The sequence below is a fragment of the Rutilus rutilus genome, assembly GCF_951802725.1.
Source record: "Rutilus rutilus genome assembly, chromosome: 2".
In the NCBI taxonomy this organism is placed as follows: domain Eukaryota; kingdom Metazoa; phylum Chordata; class Actinopteri; order Cypriniformes; family Leuciscidae; genus Rutilus; species Rutilus rutilus.
In genome coordinates, this window is record NC_140210.1 from 8745985 (window position 1) to 8764015 (window position 18031).

At 36.6% G+C, this 18031-nt stretch overlaps 1 protein-coding gene across 1 annotated transcript; it reads left to right on the top strand.

Moving 5' to 3' along the window:
- The first annotated feature begins 754 nt into the window (after positions 1–754).
- rgs11 (regulator of G protein signaling 11) lies at positions 755–17786 on the top strand. Its single transcript, XM_084402951.1, has 17 exons — positions 755–861; positions 1549–1645; positions 2587–2637; positions 3692–3798; positions 3919–3970; positions 4885–4943; positions 5052–5128; positions 5794–5875; positions 11727–11792; positions 12182–12205; positions 13173–13234; positions 13470–13583; positions 13694–13809; positions 15071–15158; positions 16288–16426; positions 17094–17176; positions 17281–17786. The coding sequence occupies exons 1-17, from the start codon at positions 799–801 to the stop codon at positions 17417–17419; spliced, it is 1419 nt and encodes a 472-aa protein (XP_084259077.1). The 5' UTR covers positions 755–798; the 3' UTR covers positions 17420–17786.
- The last annotated feature ends 245 nt before the right edge of the window (positions 17787–18031 follow it).

Here is an 18031-nt window from a genome sequence, read left to right on the forward strand (position 1 = left end):
TTCTATTTGAAGCCATGATATAGCCTACTTATGATATACATTATATAGCCTACTCAAATAATATTAACTGGCAGAGTTATTGTTGTAGCCTATCATATATAGATTTTATACATTTTTATTTCAGTTTTAGTTTTAGTTATTTTAGTACATCAAGTTAAACTAAATTAAAGTGAGAAATAGCTAAAACAAATAAAGCTATTTTATTTCTGCCTAAAATGGGTATATTTAGTTTTTTGTTTTTTTTTTAGTTAAAGTAAAATGTTAATTTCAACAACATATTCTGACCGGTTACAGCACCTAAAATAAACTCAAACTCAATGCAAGTTTACATATCCCAATTCTGACTTTTTTCCTCAGAACTGCGATAAGCAAAACTCCTAGCTAAACTCGTCTTTTTCCTCCTTAGAATGGGACTTAATATCTCGCAATACTGTCTTTTTTATGTTTTATTCAGTGGAGGAAACAGCTTCCATTGTTTTTGCAGTGATGCCATAGAAGAACCATTTTTGGTTCTCCATCTTAAAAAAAAACCTTTTCTACAATAAAGAACATTTTGTGGAAAGAAAAGGTTCCATTGACGTAAAAGAGATTGGTATGTATCCTTTGATTTTCTACAATTATCAATTTGAATCAATCACCACCGGGAGGCGCTATTTAATACCTTATTTTGACACACGCAGTTCAGTGTAGCGCCACCCCATCGATCGCCTCTCCTCTGACGGGACACCAGACTCTCCAGCATCAACATCACCCAGTTCTCTTTAACTTCACATCCAGAGCAACCGAGCAGCAGTCAACATGACCATCAACACACTCAGTCAGGATGGAGTGCAGCGACAGCAAATGCCCTGTTTGACCAAGGTAAGACCCTAAAACTGTATTTTCATGTGTAGTATTTCAACTGTATAGTCTTAGATCATCAGAAGAGCCTGAGCTTCATAATGCTGCAGCTGTTACCTGTAAATCACAGTATAGGCTATAGGAACTTTTCCTCACATAACTGAAAATGTGAGAAAGTCCTAAGAGACCAAACTAAAGTTTGTTTACAGAAAATGTTCTGCATGCATTTGAATAGTTGTGTTTGGATTTTCTTAGGATACTTATATAACGATTTATATAACAACATTTCCTGAAAAAATTAAGTAAACAAGTTATCCAATTCCTCCTATTACAGTATATTTATTTGATTTATTATTATTATTCGCTATTTTAGAATTAAATCACCAAAAATAATGTTATGAAATTTTACATAATGGAAATGTATTCAAATTGATTTCATATTTGACTATAATAATAAAGTTAATGTTTATTTAGGTGTGCATCCTCTTAAAATGTATCTCTTTATTAAATGCATGAATAGTTGATAAATAACACAGTCATTTTTTATTCAGCAATATATAAGGAAAAATGTATCTTTTTAGATTTTTTTTTTTTTTTTTTTACAGTTTTAGTCACCTTTTAGCTTTTGTGCCGTTCACAAATAGTTATGCTTTGTGATAAATATATATATTTTTGTATTACAAATATTTCCTGTGTATTCACATTCAGATGGAGCGCATGATCATATCCATGCAGGACCCTGATATGGGCATCAAGTTGCGCAACCAGCGTCTCCTCATTACGGTCATACCACACGCCATGACTGGTGAGTCTCTCTCTCTCTCTCTCTCTCTCTCTCTCTCTCTCTCTCTCTCTCTCTCTCTCTCTCTCTCTCCCTCTCTCTCTCTCTCTCTCTCTCTGTGTCACTCTCTCCATGACTGCATCAAACTTCAAGCTTCACTCTCTCTCACTTGATAATCCCATGACATGACTGTTCCGCTTATTTTTCCAGTCTGTGGCATGTTATGGCACGATTAGAGAGACAGCGGAGACACAACTAGACTAGTTTGTCATTATTATTGTGGAAATAGTGTACATTTATCCATGCATATCTCGGAAAGTCTTGAGTGCGCATGAGCACAGTGAATCAATAGAAGCTTGCGCAGTGAAATTAGACTCCTGTGTGTGCTTTCGGTCTCTGCACTCATTTTTCTTGCTATTAATTAGTCTAACAGTGAATGTTTTGCCCCTGCACCGGTCTCTCAGAGGACACCGGGCTACGTGATAATGAACAAATGACTTTCTTTGGCAACTCAAAGAAATTAAAGTCACTTCATCAAACGCGACACTTCACCAAATGTTCAGCCTGTTTATATAACTGCTTTATATAACAGTAGTTCCTTGAAAAACAAAACATAAATGCTCATTCTATCCAAGTTAGGAATGGGAACTTCTTGCTGTCTGAATATTAATAATAATATATTAATAATATTAATATTAATAAGCTTGGTGATGCTTATTGCTTACTGGTCAGTTCTACTGTCAGATAGACAGATAGATAGATAGATAGATAGATAGATAGATAGATAGATAGATAGATAGATAGATAGACAGATAGATAGACAGATAGATAGATAGATAGATAGATAGATAGATAGATAGATAGATAGATAGATAGATAGATAGATAGATAGATAGATAGATAGATAGATGTTTTGTATCTGTGTGTGCTTATGTTGACAACAATCCTCTTTTAATTTTATACAGGTACAGACATTTTTGAATGGCTGATTAAGAAGTTTTCTATCTCTGAGGAAGGTAGGACATTAATATAACTATATTTTAACTACTATAACTATATAGCTTTGGGCTTTATTGCAACAATGACAATCAATTATTTATAGTCAAAGGAATATATATATATAATCCTTATATCCTATATATATATAATCCTTTGAGTATAAACAATTGATTGATATTGATATATCCTGTGTGTGTAATAATATCCATGCTAGCTGCTGTGGTGTATTAAGTTTTCCAGTTACCTGTGTGTGGTTTATATGGAGTCCCCTCTGGGGATGACATGTGCTCTCCAGAGGGATTTTAAAACGTACTCCCACACACGCACACACAACACTTGGGTAGCTACATTGCTTATTAAAGTGCTCTGGCACATTAAAGTCAGATTTTATGTCATCTGAGCCGAGATGTGTGGAAGATTTTTAATAATAAATGCTCAAATGTCACGCAGTCAGAGAACAGGCTCAGCTCTGAAAGCCCTAATAAACAAGTAATGCTGCACACAGCTGTGTCTGCATTAAACAAGACTCCAGAGAGTTTGGCAGATCTGTGCGCTGCAATGAGGGAACACCTTCTGCGGGCAACGGTTAGATTGAAATCTATAATTTCAACCAATATTTAGTTTATATTTGGCCTAGAAAGCATTTGTGGGTGTTGGGGAAATAACTAGCTAGATTCTAGCGGATGTAAGCTGTGTTCCTGTAGCACAAACAGTAGAGTATGGTGCTAGCAATGCTAAGAAGATGGGTTTCAATCCCAGATAAAAAAAAAATATACAGCTTAAATGCAGAGTAAGTTGCTTTGGATAAAAGCATCTGTCAAATACATAAATGTAAGCTGGTCTTTGGATCAACGACAAAGCAGCTACTAGGTGATCAGGCTTGTTTTTGGAACATGTCAGACAGTTAATGACCAGCTTGAATGAATCTGTTGTCATCTTTTTTTTTTCTTTTTTTTTTTAAATGAATCATTTTCTTGATTTACATTTTTGTTACATTTAAAAAAAAAAAGTGCGAATGATGTGTGAGTATATATTATGTATGTGAATCATTTTTTTCTAATTTTTATTTAGAGGCATTGCACATTGGACACCTCTTTGTGAAATATGGATACATTTACCCTTTAAAAGAGCCTAGACACCTTATTCTGAAAGCTGATGATTCACCATATCGCTTTCAGGTAAATATACACACACACACACTTACACAATATTGATTCACAAATCCAATGCTATATCAGCATTTGTTAAACTTCCATATTCAAAAACAGCACATCTCAGTTAATATCTGTCTTTATCAGACTCCGTACTACTGGATGTCGACATGCTGGCCTGCTTCAGAACTGGACTATGGTGAGATCTATCTTCCCATTAGGCATGATTCACATAAAATGAAAAGTCTGTCATCCTTTACTAACTTGTATGTTCTGCCAAGCCCATATACAAAGTTCTGTCTTGAAACTTCAGATGGCTCAGGCTGATAGGTTCTTAACTCTTGCAATCACATCATTCTCTATAGTGCACTGATTGGTTCCTGCTGTATCAGTAGCCAATGAGCTCACTGCTCAACTTCCAAACACTTGGTTAGCATTTTCTGTAGCAGTCTGCAGCGTGCTTTCAGAAACCCTCCACCTTCCCCAGCTCCACCTGTATACAGTAGATCTGCTACGGGTGATTCATGAATGCTATATTGTACAGCAGCAGCATGTCTTACTTGTGTATTTATTGGCAGTAGCAAGTCTCGTATTTGCTCTGCAGCAGCAGCAATAACAACAGCAGCAACAGGGCCTAAAATAAATGAACACTCACCAAGCGCCAAATGCAAATATAAATCAGTGTTGGCGAGTTTATGAAATTGTCTCACTTGCCAGTTGGCCGGTAAAATTTTTATGATTTTTAACAAAGCATGAACGACGCTCTGGAAAGTTAACCGGCCATCGTCACAAAAGTTTAAGCCTTGACAATTTAAATATTCAAGTGCAAGCGAAAGGGAGCTCATTTCGTTACTCCCACGTGCGCCCCCTTGGCAGGTGTGGCAAAGGTTAGTTTAAGGCCTTGAACAGCAATAACAGAAACAGCAGTAGCAGCGTAGCAGATCTATTCTGCCTAGACCAAACATATTAACATTGTCATATCCATTACCATGCCAAAAACTCAGAGAGCTGTCATGCCATAAATGCATTTCTTTATATCATGGAATACAAAAGGAGATATTCTTTGGAAGGTGAATATATTATTTATATATGTATTATTTGTATGTGTTCTAGCAATCTACTTGGCCAAGAAGAATATCCGAAAACAAGGAGAACTAATTGAGTATGAAAAGGTATGTGGGTCAAATGCCAATCACACTCTTCAGTAAGAAGACTGTACAATGAAGTCATGAATCCATGGAGCGATCTGTTGTTCAGTTCTCAATCTCTGTCTTTGTTAGGAGTGCTATAATGCTTTACATAAACGCATCAACCACACCTGGGACTTTGTTGTGATGCAGGCAAGAGAGCAGCTCAGGTAACTCTTCTTTTCCAGCACACACACACTTTATGTTTCCTTCAGCCGATTACATTTAACCCTCTATTCCACATTTAGTTTCAATTGGAATTGGCCTCTATACTACTATTTTAAAAGAAATTAATACTTTTAATTCTGTAAGGATGCATTAATGTGATAAACATTAAGCAGCACAACCGTTTTCAACATTGATAATAACAATAAATGTTTCTTGAGCAGCAAATCATCATATTAGAGTGATTTCTGAAGGATCATGTGACACTGAAGACTGGAGTAATGATGCTGAAAATTCAGCTTTGCCATCAAAGAAATATAATATATTAAAATACAAAACAGCTATTGTAAATACTAATAATATTTCGCAGTTTTATTGTTTTATTATATTTTAATTAAATAAATGCAGCCTCCTATTAACAACATAAAACAATCTTAATGAGCCGAAAGTCTTGAATGCTAGTGTAGGAAATATTAAAAAGGTTGATAATTAGTTTTTTAAATGTTAAAGTTTTTAATGTTTCAAGTTTTATGCCCTAATAAATATTAGTCATATTCTTTGGATCAGAAAAGCTTTTCTGAAGATTGCTGTCCTGAGTAAAATTATTTAGTTATTGCATGGTTACTGTACTTCTGGACATTTGCCTTATGTTTTATTTCCTTGTGTTTAGGGCATCAAAACAGCGTCGGAAAGCAGATCGTATAGTGCTGGAGTGTCAGGAACAAGCCTTCTGGCTAGTGAACAGACCTCCTGTAAGTACTGAACACTATAAACTCACCACAGTAAAAAATAAATACAGTGGGTACGGAAAGTATTCAGACCCCCTTAAATTTTTCTCTTTGTTATATTGCAGCCATTTGCTAAAATCATTTAAGTGCATTTTTTTTCTCATTATTGTACACACAGCACCCCATATTGACAGAAAAACACAGAATTGTTGACATTTTTGCACATTCATTAAAAAAGAAAAACTGAAATATCACATGGTCCTAACTATTCAGACCCTTTGCTGTGACACTCATATATTTAACTCAGGTGCTGTCCATTTCTTCTGATCATCCTTGAGATGGTTCTACACCTTCATTTGAGTCCAGCTGTGTTTGATTATACTGATTGGACTTGATTAGGAAAGCCACACACCTGTCTATATAAGACCTTACAGCTCACAGTGCATGTCAGAGCAAATGAGAATCATGAGGTCAAAGGAACTGCCTGAAGAGCTCAGAGACAGAATTGTGGCAAGGCACAGATCTGGCCAAGGTTACAAAAAAATTTCTGCTGCACTTAAGGTTCCTAAGAGCACAGTGGCCTCCAAAATCCTTAAATGGAAGATGTTTGGGACGACCAGAACCCTTCCTAGAGCTGGCCGTCCGGCCAAACTGAGCTATCGGGGGAGAAGAGCCTTGGTTAGAGAGGTAAAGAAGAACCCAAAGATCACTGTGGCTGAGCTCCAGAGATGCAGTCGGGAGATGGGAGAAAGTTGTAGTAAGTCAACCATCACTGCAGCCATCCACCAGTCGGGACTTTATGGTAGAGTGGCCCGACGGAAGCCTCTCCTCAGTGCAAGATGGTCATAAGTAAGATTCTCTGGTCTGATGAGACCAAGATAGAACTTTTGGGCCTTAATTCTAAGCGGTATGTGTGGAGAAAACCAGGCACTGCTCATCACCTGTCCAATACAGTCTCAACAGTGAAGCATGGTGGTGGCAGCATCATGCTGTGGGGGTGTTTTTCAGCTGCAGGGACAGGACGACTGGTTGCAATCGAGGGAAAGATGAATGCGGCCAAGTAAAGGGATAACCTGGACGAAAACCTTCTCCAGAGTGCTCTGGACCTCAGACTGGGCCGAAGGTTCACCTTCCAACAAGACAATGACCCTAAGCACACAGCTAAAATAACGATGGAGTGGCTTCACAACAACTCTGTGACTGTTCTTGAATGGCCCAGCCAGAGCCCTGACTTAAACCCAATTGAGCATCTCTGGAGGGACCTGAAAATGGCTGTCCACCAACGTTTACCATCCAACCTGACAGAACTGGAGAGGATCTGCAAGGAGGAATGGCAGAGGATACCCAAATCCAGGTGTGAAAAACTTGCATCTTTCCCAAAAAGACTCATGGCTGTATTAGATCAAAAGGGTGCTTCTACTAAATGTAACCGGTGGCTCGCGACACCAGTTATAAAATCACTTTTCTGCGTTGTGAAGACAGACACGGGACAACAGGCAGCGGTTTCACTGGGTTTTACTCTCTGAGATCTGATGTAAAACAAATAAAAGCAGCCTCTGAGTACAATCACCCTTATTTTGCTCTCTTCCATACAATTACAATGCCAAGAGCGAATACAGAGAAAACATACCTGATGTAAAACAAATAAAAGCAGCCTCTGAGTACAATCACCCTTATTTTGCTCTACAAAACAAATGTGACGTAGATTTAATTACCATGTGCTTTTCATCTCCACATATAGGCCAAAGACACAAATATAACTTAAATTGGGCAAAATGACAAAAATAACCACACAGGTAAGTAAAATAACATAATACACATAATTTGCAATGAAGATATAGACATAAAAGCAATGATTAAAATAAAGATTAATGAGGATTAGCAGGAGCCAAAAATAACCCACCTCTTCCATACAATTACAATGCCAAGAGGAAGAGGAGGGGACAAAACAGGAAATTATGTAGGCTCATGATGACATCACAGCAATTAAAGGGGAAAGATGCTCATTCAGGCAGGTACACCAGACATATGAAAAACCATTTTGTGAGAATTATAACAATCAATACACATGTTTTAACAGAACACTTTCTGTACCTGTTACATAAATACTGAGCAAAGGGTCTGAATACTTAGAACCATGTGATATTTCAGTTTTTCTTTTTTAATAAATGTGCAAAAATGTCAACAATTCTGTGTTTTTCTGTCAATATGGGGTGCTGTGTGTACAATAATGAGGAAAAAAAATGAACTTAAATGATTTTAGCAAATGGCTGCAATATAACAAAGAGTGAAAAATGTAAGGGGGTCTGAATACTTTCCGTACCCACTGTAAATAAAACAAAGTAGCATTCTGCTTATTTGAAAAAGTATCTCACATACAGTATTATGGGGTAAATTTAATTTCCGTACTTGATCCTTATAAAAAGTACAGTTTTATCCAAGACTTTTAGAATTGTAATACAGAAATTCAAAACATATCAGCAAGCATACGATGCTTAAGCAGCGACAACATCTGTGCCCATTTGGCAAATGCCTTCATATCTGTATCCAGCTTCTGCTTATGAAATATTCAGCCAGTCAGTTAAAAGCATCGCAAAGCAGAGGAAAAAGGGGGAAGGGGACAGAGAGCGAGAGAAAGGGAGGGCAGGAACTAGCAGAAGAAAAGAAGAAATAGAGTGGAACACATTGGTGCCTTCAAAATACATTCACACATGAGTGCAAAAGATATGTGCATTGCTTAACATGAGCTTAAGTGTTAAGTGGATGAAATAGTAGTAGGCTATAGAGAGTGAACCGGAAAGACTGTGTGTGTGTGTGTGTGTGTGTGTGTGTGTGTGTGTGTGTGTGTGTGTGTGTGTGTGGTCCTGGTAATCCCTACATTATACACAAATATTGTAATACCAGTGATTTTTGACCTTGTGGGGACACTAAAATGCAGAACATTTTCTGTGATGGGTAGGTTTAGTGTAAGGGGATAGAATAAACCGTTTGTAGTATAAAAATCATTATGTCTATGAAGAGTGTGTGTGTGTGTGTGTGCTGGTATATCTCTAATGGTTCCATCTTTTGGCTGAGAGCGCTTAAGAGGATATTCTATTACTAAGTGACTATGTGTGTTTTAGTGTTCATGTGTGTCTTTGTGAGACCGGCCACTAGTGTGTGTGTGTGTGTGTGAGAGAGAGAGAGAGAGTGAGAGAGTGTTTCTCTTGCACTCCTGCACAAGGACATTTTAACGAGGAATCTAGATGATGATTTAATCTGGGATGGATTTAGAGACCATTTCATTCCTATAGTGTGTGTGTGTGTCTGTGTCTGTGTGTCTGTGTCCTGGTAAACCCTACATTATGGGGACAAAATGTCCCTGCATAGATGGCAATATCCGAAATCCTTGTCCTTGTGGGGAAATGTTTTGGTCCCCATAAGGAAAACAGCTTATAAATCATACTAAATGTTTTTTTTCAAATGTAAAAATGCAGAAAGTTTTGTGTGATGGGTGGTTTAGGGGTAGGGTTAGTGTAAGGGGATAGAATATACAGTTTGTACATTATAAAAATCATTATGTTTATGGAAAGTCAAGTCAAGTATATTTGTATAGCGCTTTTCACAATACAGATTGTATCAAAGCAGCTTCACAGTATTAAATTAAAATAATACAACAAGGTTTGTTTCTAGTGGAATTTATTGATTGATAAAATCAAATTAAATATCCCCATAATATCCCAAATAAAGTCCCAATAAAAAAATAATAATAAAAAAATGTGTGTGTGTGTGTGTGTGTGTGTGTGTGTGTGTGTGTGTGTGTGTGTGTGTAAATGCTGTAAATCCGCCTGCCAGACATTACTGTGATTTGGGTTAGTTTAAAAGCCTGGAAAAAAACAAGGCTCACATTATTTTTATCTACAGTGAGGAAAATACAGTGATACCCTGCTATTTTGCAAGTTCTCCCACTTAGAAATCATGGAGGGGTCTGAAAATAAGTATTGAACACCTGAGAAAATCAATGTTAATATTTGGTACAGTAGCCTTTGTTTGCAATTACAGAGGTCAAACGTTTCCTGTAGTTTTTCACCAGGTTTGCACACACTGCAGGAGGGATTTTGGCCCACTCCTCCACACAGATCTTCTCTGGATCAGTCAGGTTTCTGGGCTGTCGCTGAGAAACACGGAGTTTGAGCTCCCTCCAAAGATTCTCTATTGGGTTTAGGTCTGGAGACTGGCTAGGCCACGCCAGAACCTTGATATGCTTCTTACAGAGCCACTCCTTGGTTATCCTGGCTGTGTGCTTCGGGTCATTGTCATGTTGGAAGACCCAGCCTCGACCCATCTTCAATGCTCTAACTGAGGGAAGGAGGTTGTTCCCCAAAATCTCGCAATACATGGCCCCGGTCATCCTCTCCTTAATACAGTGCAGTCGCCCTGTCCCATGTGCAGAAAAACACCCCCAAAGCATGATGCTACCACCCCCATGCTTCACAGTAGGGATGGTGTTCTTGGGATGGTACTCATCATTCTTCTTCCTCCAAACACGTTTAGTGGAATTATGACCAAAAAGTTCTATTTTGGTCTCATCTGACCACATGACTTTCTCCCATGACTCCTCTGGATCATCCAAATGGTTATTGGCAAACTTAAGACGGGCCTTGACATGTGCTGGTTTAAGCAGGGGAACCTTCCGTGCCATGCATGATTTCAAACCATGACGTCTTAGTGTATTACCAACAGTAACCTTGGAAACGGTGGTCCCAGCTCTTTTCAGGTCATTGACCAGCTCCTCCCGTGTAGTTCTGGGCTGATTTCTCACCTTTCTTAGGATCATTGAGACCCCACGAGGTGAGATCTTGCATGGAGCCCCAGTCCGAGGGAGATTGACAGTCATGTTTAGCTTCTTCCATTTTCTAATGATTGCTCCAACAGTGGACCTTTTTTCACCAAGCTGCTTGGCAATTTCCCCGTAGCCCTTTCCAGCCTTGTGGAGGTGTACAATTTTGTCTCTAGTGTCTTTGGACAGCTCTTTGGTCTTGGCCATGTTAGTAGTTGGATTCTTACTGATTGTATGGGGTGGACAGGTGTCTTTATGCAGCTAACGACCTCAAACAGGTGCATCTAATTTAGGATAATAAATGGAGTGGAGGTGGACATTTTAAAGGCAGACTAACAGGTCTTTGAGGGTCAGAATTCTAGCTGATAGACAGGTGTTCAAATACTTATTTGCAGCTGTATCATACAAATAAATAGTTAAAAAATCATACATTGTGATTTCTGGATTTTTTTTTTTTAGATTATGTCTCTCACAGTGGACATGCACCTACGAGGACAATTTCAGACCCCTCCATGATTTCTAAGTGGGAGAACTTGCAAAATAGCAGGGTGTTCAAATACTTATTTTCCTCACTGTATAACTAAAAATTCTATGGACAATAACTGACATCTATTCTATGAGGCACGTTTTAATTTATGAAATACAATTTTAATCATTTTTTGGGATGGATAAAATGATCAAGATTGTGTCTCTGTCCTCTATGGAAGTTTTTGTATGCCGTTGAATAAAAATAAATAAAAAAGGTAATTGCAAATTTTTTTGCAAGTAAAAAAGGTTTGCATTAAAACATAATTAAAAAAGTAATAATATATATAATTAAAAACTACATTATATTTATTGATTTTTTTCAATATATTTGAAAATAAATAATAAGACATTTATGCTAGCATGTTTTCAGGTCTAAGGAATAAATGTACGTTTTTTTTACTTTGTTACACTAATTGATATCTTAAAGTTATTTAATACATAGATCAAGGATTTGCCACATGAATTTGGTCTTAAACATCATTATTTTCTCATTGATCTTATATATCTCTTTATGATAACATTTTTCAGCCGGGGATGCTGGACATTATAGAGCACGGCCCGGAGAGAAGAACCACGAACTCACGAGTGCAACTGGTCAGTGAACTGATCACCACAACACAACTAACCACATCCACACCAACACATATTTCACATCCACACACACACACACACACACACACACACACACACACACACACACACACACACAAGAGCAAGTTTCAAACATATATGAACAAACATTCACAGCAGAATCTCTCATGTTCAAGCATCATCTACAGCGTGTTTCTCTTTATTTCTGTTTTTACATCATGCATCCTTGTTCAAGTAAGTAATCTCTAAAACACTGCCTCATTTCCTGCTGTCATTTCATTTCATTGCAAGATCATATAAAGTTCAGTGACTGTGCAGATTTAGTTTAGTTTATCTAATAGCAACTTTTGAGGAAATCTAATATATTTGTCATTTTGTCAATTTCAGAAAAGAATGCAGAATTCTACAAAAAAGAGGTAAGTAATTTGAATAGCAAGTGTTTGTCTTATAAATAAATATATTTTATAAATGATTTATATCAAATTATAAATAAATACGTTATAGATGAAAAAAATAATAATTAATATATATATATATATATATATTCATCAAAGAATCTTGATAAAAAAATATCACGGTTTCCTTAAAAATATTATGCATCACAACTGTTTTCAACATAGATAATAATAATAAATGTTTCTTGAGCAGCAAATCAGCATATTAGAGTGATTTCTGAAGGATCATGTGACACTGAAGACTAGAGGAATGATGCTGAAAATTCAGCTTTGCATCACAGGAATAAATTACATTTAAAAATAAAATATATTAACATAGAAAACGGTCATTTTAGATTGTAATAATATTTCACAATATAACTGTTTTACTATATTTTTGATCAAATAAATGCAGCCTTGGTGAGCAAAAGAGGTTTCTTAAAGAATTTTGTATCAAAATATCCAAAAACAACTTACACAGTGTTATATATTTTTTTCAATTGTGTACTTACATTATCCTAAATGTTTCCAATAATTCGTAAATTCAGAGAAATTCAAAATTTTAAATAGTGCCCGTCCCTGTTCACTTGTCGCCTGTCAATGACGTAATATCCGCGTTATCCCTGGTTTCCACTTATACTGCCATAGTAACCATGGCGACAGACGTGGAAAACTGCGTAGTGTGTAACGTCTAGCGGCACGCTCACACTGTTGTTGTTTCGTTCAAACATTATGCACCATGCCAAGCAGACTTTGGGACAAAGGGAGAAATAAAACGAGGATCACTATCAGCGTGGCGTTTTCGAGATGCCGAGAGCTCCGCGTCCACGACAAACTTCAACCCTAAAATAATTTACGCTACATTATCCCTTACTTATACAGAACAGACTGTAACTAAATGTATATCCCATCATATTTGTTTTTGTGTTTTTATGTTAAATGGCTCTAGATTGAACATAACAGGAGAAGCCTGGCGAGGAATCGTGTCAAGTCCTCAATTTGCCTTGAGAGGTACTGTGTGTGTGTGTGTGTGTGTGTGTGTGTGTGTGTGTGTGTGTGTGTGTGTGTGTGTGTCTTCACTCTGCTATAGCCTCGATCTCCAGGCTACAGCTAATGGACTGTCCTCAAAGTATCTTTTAAAAAGAAAGAACTAACCGTTTGTGAGGGCTTATCTGTCTGTCTGTCTGTGTGTGTGTGTGTGTGTGTGTGTGTGTGTGTGTGTGTGTGTGTGTGTGTGTGTGTGCAGTTACGTGAAGTACTGTGAGCAGTATCAGCCCCATGACCCAATAATGCAAGGATGCCTTCCCAGCAACCCCTGGATCACAGATGATGTCATGTTTTGGAGTATGAACTCTGACGCGTGAGTCACATTAGCACACGAATAATAATTTTAATGTTACTTAAACTCCTGAAATATAATAATGTCTGAAGGTCAGTAATTGCTTTTGTATAACTGTTTTCCTGAAACAGAGTTGCTCTGCCGACTAAACTGCGTGTGGAGCGCTGGAGCTTTAGCTTCATGGAGCTGCTGAACGACCCAATGGGCAGGAAAGAGTTCCTTGTTTATTTGGAGAAAGAATTCAGCGGTAAACACACACACACACACACACACACACACACACACACACACACACACACACACACACACACACACACTTACTGTGTTGGTACCATGGTATAGTTTTAGCATCAGATCCTAATACCATAGTACATGGATATATAGAGTACCATATACTGAATAAATATTGACCAATAATCGGTTTGATCAATATTTTGTACTTAAGCAGTTCAGTATTTGGTTTACTGATAAATGGTGCCATCTGGTGGGTGTATTGAGAATAAAATCCAACAATGCCATCTAATAACTGTTCACAGCTAAAGAGACTTGTTTAATATAATATTGGGTTATAATATTTGACTTTTTGTGTAAAAGCCAGTCGTGCTTGCAATACTGTTCAAAAGTTTGGGGTCTGTAAGATTGTAAGAAGTGTTTTTGAAAGAAGTCACTTATGCTCGCCAAGGCTGCCTTTTTTAAATCAAAAATACATTAAAAAGAGTAATATTGTGAAATATTATTGAATTTTAAAATAACTGTTTTTTATTTGAATATATTTTAAAATGTAATTTATTCCTATGATGGCAAAGCTGAATTTTCAGCATCATTACTCCAGTCTCCAGTGTCACATGATCCTTCAGAAATAATTCTAATACGCTGATTTAATGCTCAAGAAACATTTCTTATTATTATCAATATTGAAAACAGTTGTGATGCTTAATATTGTTGTGATATTTATTTTTTTACAGGATTCTTAGAAAGTTAAAAACCAAATATTTGAAATAGAAATCTTTTGTAATATTAATATTCATTAATATTTGTAGTCATTTTTGATGCACACTTAAAAAAAAAAAAAAAAAAATCTTAGCTGAAACCAAACATTGTATGAACGGTGTATGTCAGATGTGTTACAGAAATGTTGGATGCATATTAAAACAAAAAAAGTGAAAAACTGCCATAGTCAATCTTAAATTACAAAAGCCTTTTTTCATCAAACAATACCATGTATTGGTCCAAAAATTGGTATTACAGTGGTATTCTTTCTCATTTTTAGTTTTGATTCCCTCTTTATATAAACATGTTTTATTTTAACCCAGTTCTGAATAGCGTCCCAAAACTGTCGTTCCCTGTCTGCACTTCTGGAGGTTTAATAGATTCCATTTTTATCCTACTGCACACTCTGTAGAAATGAATAATGTAACAACTTTTCATGTTTCTCTCTCCCCCGTTCCCTTTCTCATCCCTCCCCTCTCATCATCTTCTTTTGTCCTCTGCTTCTCTCTGGTTATCAGCGGAGAACTTGTGTTTCTGGCAGGCCTGTGAGGACGTTCGTCACGGAGAGACCTCAAAAATTCCAGAGAAAGTGGCCGAGGTTTACAAGTATGACCTCGACAACAGTTTATCCACGTTACAATGTTAAAGACATGTGTAATGTATTTGATAAATATTTGAACTTTGAATCCTAAAATAAATCTTTAGTTATATGTAGCAAAATATACATTCAAATATATTAAAATAGAAAACAGTTATTTTAAATTGTAATGTTTCTGTTTTATTGATTTTGATACAGTCTTTCCGCAATCCAAAGTTACAAACTACTCTGTATTTTCACTGGCCACAATTTTGACATCGATACCACTGGGGAAAACTGCCATTTAGATATTTTTAATATTATCTCATAATTTGGCAGCAGGAATATTAGGCTGCTGTCACTTTAAGACCAGACACACAGATCCATTATACTGTTACACATGTGTTTTCTTTCTCAAGTAAGCGCTGCTGGTATAGTGTGTCTGATATTTCGGTATCAATATGTATCGGAAAAACTATATTTTTGACAACACTACATTGCACATAGTTTCTTATTTCAGATGCCTTTTAAAAAAACTACAATTGAAAAAAAAAAGTATTATACGTGACCCTGGACCACAAAACCAGTCACATGGGTCAATTTTTTTTAAATTGAGATTTATGGCACAAGCTGATCGACCTCCGCTGGTCCTGCAGCCAATGAGATTGCTTTCTCAACATTTAAATAGTCTGGTTCATTGTTTGCTGTAAGCTAGTCCTGCAGTGCAAGTTCCTCTGAAACCCTCCACCTCCCCCAGCTCCACCTGCCTAGATCTGCTACGGGATTTATGTATGTCTACTTATACAGCAGCAGCATGTCTTACTCGCTCACAGAAGTGTGTCTGTGTATCTATTAGCAGTAGCAAGTCCATAGCAGATCTAGTCTGCTACGACCAAATAAATGAACATTGCCATATTCAATAACATGCTAAAACTATTCCAAGATTGAATTGTTTATTAAATGTTTAAAATACTTTTTTAAAGGATTTTTAAAGATCATAGTGACCTGAAGCATATGCCATCTCTTAACAACCTCTGTATATTTAATCTGTGTGATATGAATGAAAGTTTTTCATCACCTCTAGTTTGTCTCGTATTCATGTGATTCATGTGATTGTTTTGCTGAACTTTGTAACTGATCTTCATTCTGATCTATCAGGCAGTTTCTGTCTCCTGGTGCAAGTCGCTGGGTGAATATCGACAGCAAGACCATGGAAAAAACCCTGGAAGGACTCAAGCGCCCTCACCGTTTTGTCTTGGATGATGCTCAAATGCACATTTACTTCCTTATGAAAAAGGTATAACGTTCAATTTGTTTGATAAAATGCAAAATGCGCCTGTAATAAACCTATAATAAAACCGAACCAGAGTGTGGCTTCAGATTCGGACAAATTGGGAAAAGTGCATAAATTTACACTATCATTAAAAATGTGGGGGTTGGCAAGATTTTTTAATGTTTTTAAAACAGTCAGAAGTCTCTTATGATCACCAAGGCTGCATTTATTTAATCAAAAATACAGTAAAAATGTTCTTCTTCAGTGTCACATGATACTTCAGAAATTTACTCAAAAAAACATTTCTTATGATCAATGTTGAAACCAGTTGTAAAAAAATATATATATACTGTATATATTTTTGTGAAAACTGTGATACTTTTTTTCAGTCTTCTTTGATGAATAGAAAGTTCAAAATAGCAGCATTTATTTGACATAGACATTTTTATGACAATGTAATTGTCTTTCCTGTCACTTTTGATCAATTTAATGTGTCCTTGCTGAATAAAAGTATTAATATTATTATTATTTTTTAAATCCTAATAAACTTTTGAATGGTATTGTAAATGAACAAAACTTCCAAGTTATTGATAAGGTGTCAATTTAACCGGGTCATTTGTGATTGGATCATCCAAAAGGATTTGAATATTCTTGCCGATGTTTATTAGATGTAATCTGTGTTTCTTTGTAGGATTCGTACCCTCGCTATCTTAAATCCGACCTCTACAAGAACTTATTAGCCAGAGCCATAGTACCACAGGAAACCAAGAAAAGGTAAAAGTGCACATGGAACAACAGCTAAAGATGCATAAAACCCATATTGGTCAGTCTGCAAAGGAAGAGAAGTCTCATGAGTGTGTTTCTGTGTGCGTGTCCAGTGGGTTCCCGTTCATGCGCCGCCAGCGTCACTCCAGCCCTTCACCTGCTCTCGCCACACTAACCGCGGAGGATGATGGGAAGGCAAAGAACTCTAACTCTGTCAAACAAAGCAATCCCGGAACTGCATCCCAGCTTTAAACATGCACACAACACTTACTGCTATTTAAAACACTTTGTTTTGTGCTACTTGATGTTACCTCCGGTTGTCATCTCCGGTTGTACTCTTAAAAAAGACGTTAGCTAAACCGTAGCAATAGCTAAAGGTTATTATTTAAAAAGAATGCTTGATTCACATTTCTCTATCATAGAAGAACAAATTTTCATGCATTTCAAAGATACAATTTATGATGTAGCAATAATGTAAACAGACATGTTCACAATCTCACAAACTTTCAGCCGCTCTACGAATGTTTTCTTCTGTGTTTTAAGCGGAATTTGACTTTTTCACACATTTGTCATGTTTTTAATATATTTATTTGATATAAAGATTTTCCTTTCAGCTATACATTTACTATTGTCACAGTTTATGTACATCATATACATACTATAAAAATGCTTCAGTGAATACTTGAAGGGATATGATCGGTCAGCGTAAATCTAGTACATCTGTAGTAAATTTATAAATCTACAGTAAAAGAAATTTGTCAGTAAAGTTACAGGCCTACATATCCAATTCCAAACCTAAAAGAAGGAAACGCCTTATGACGTGACAAAAGTGTAGTGTAACAAGTTCTTTATTCAAAGTATATA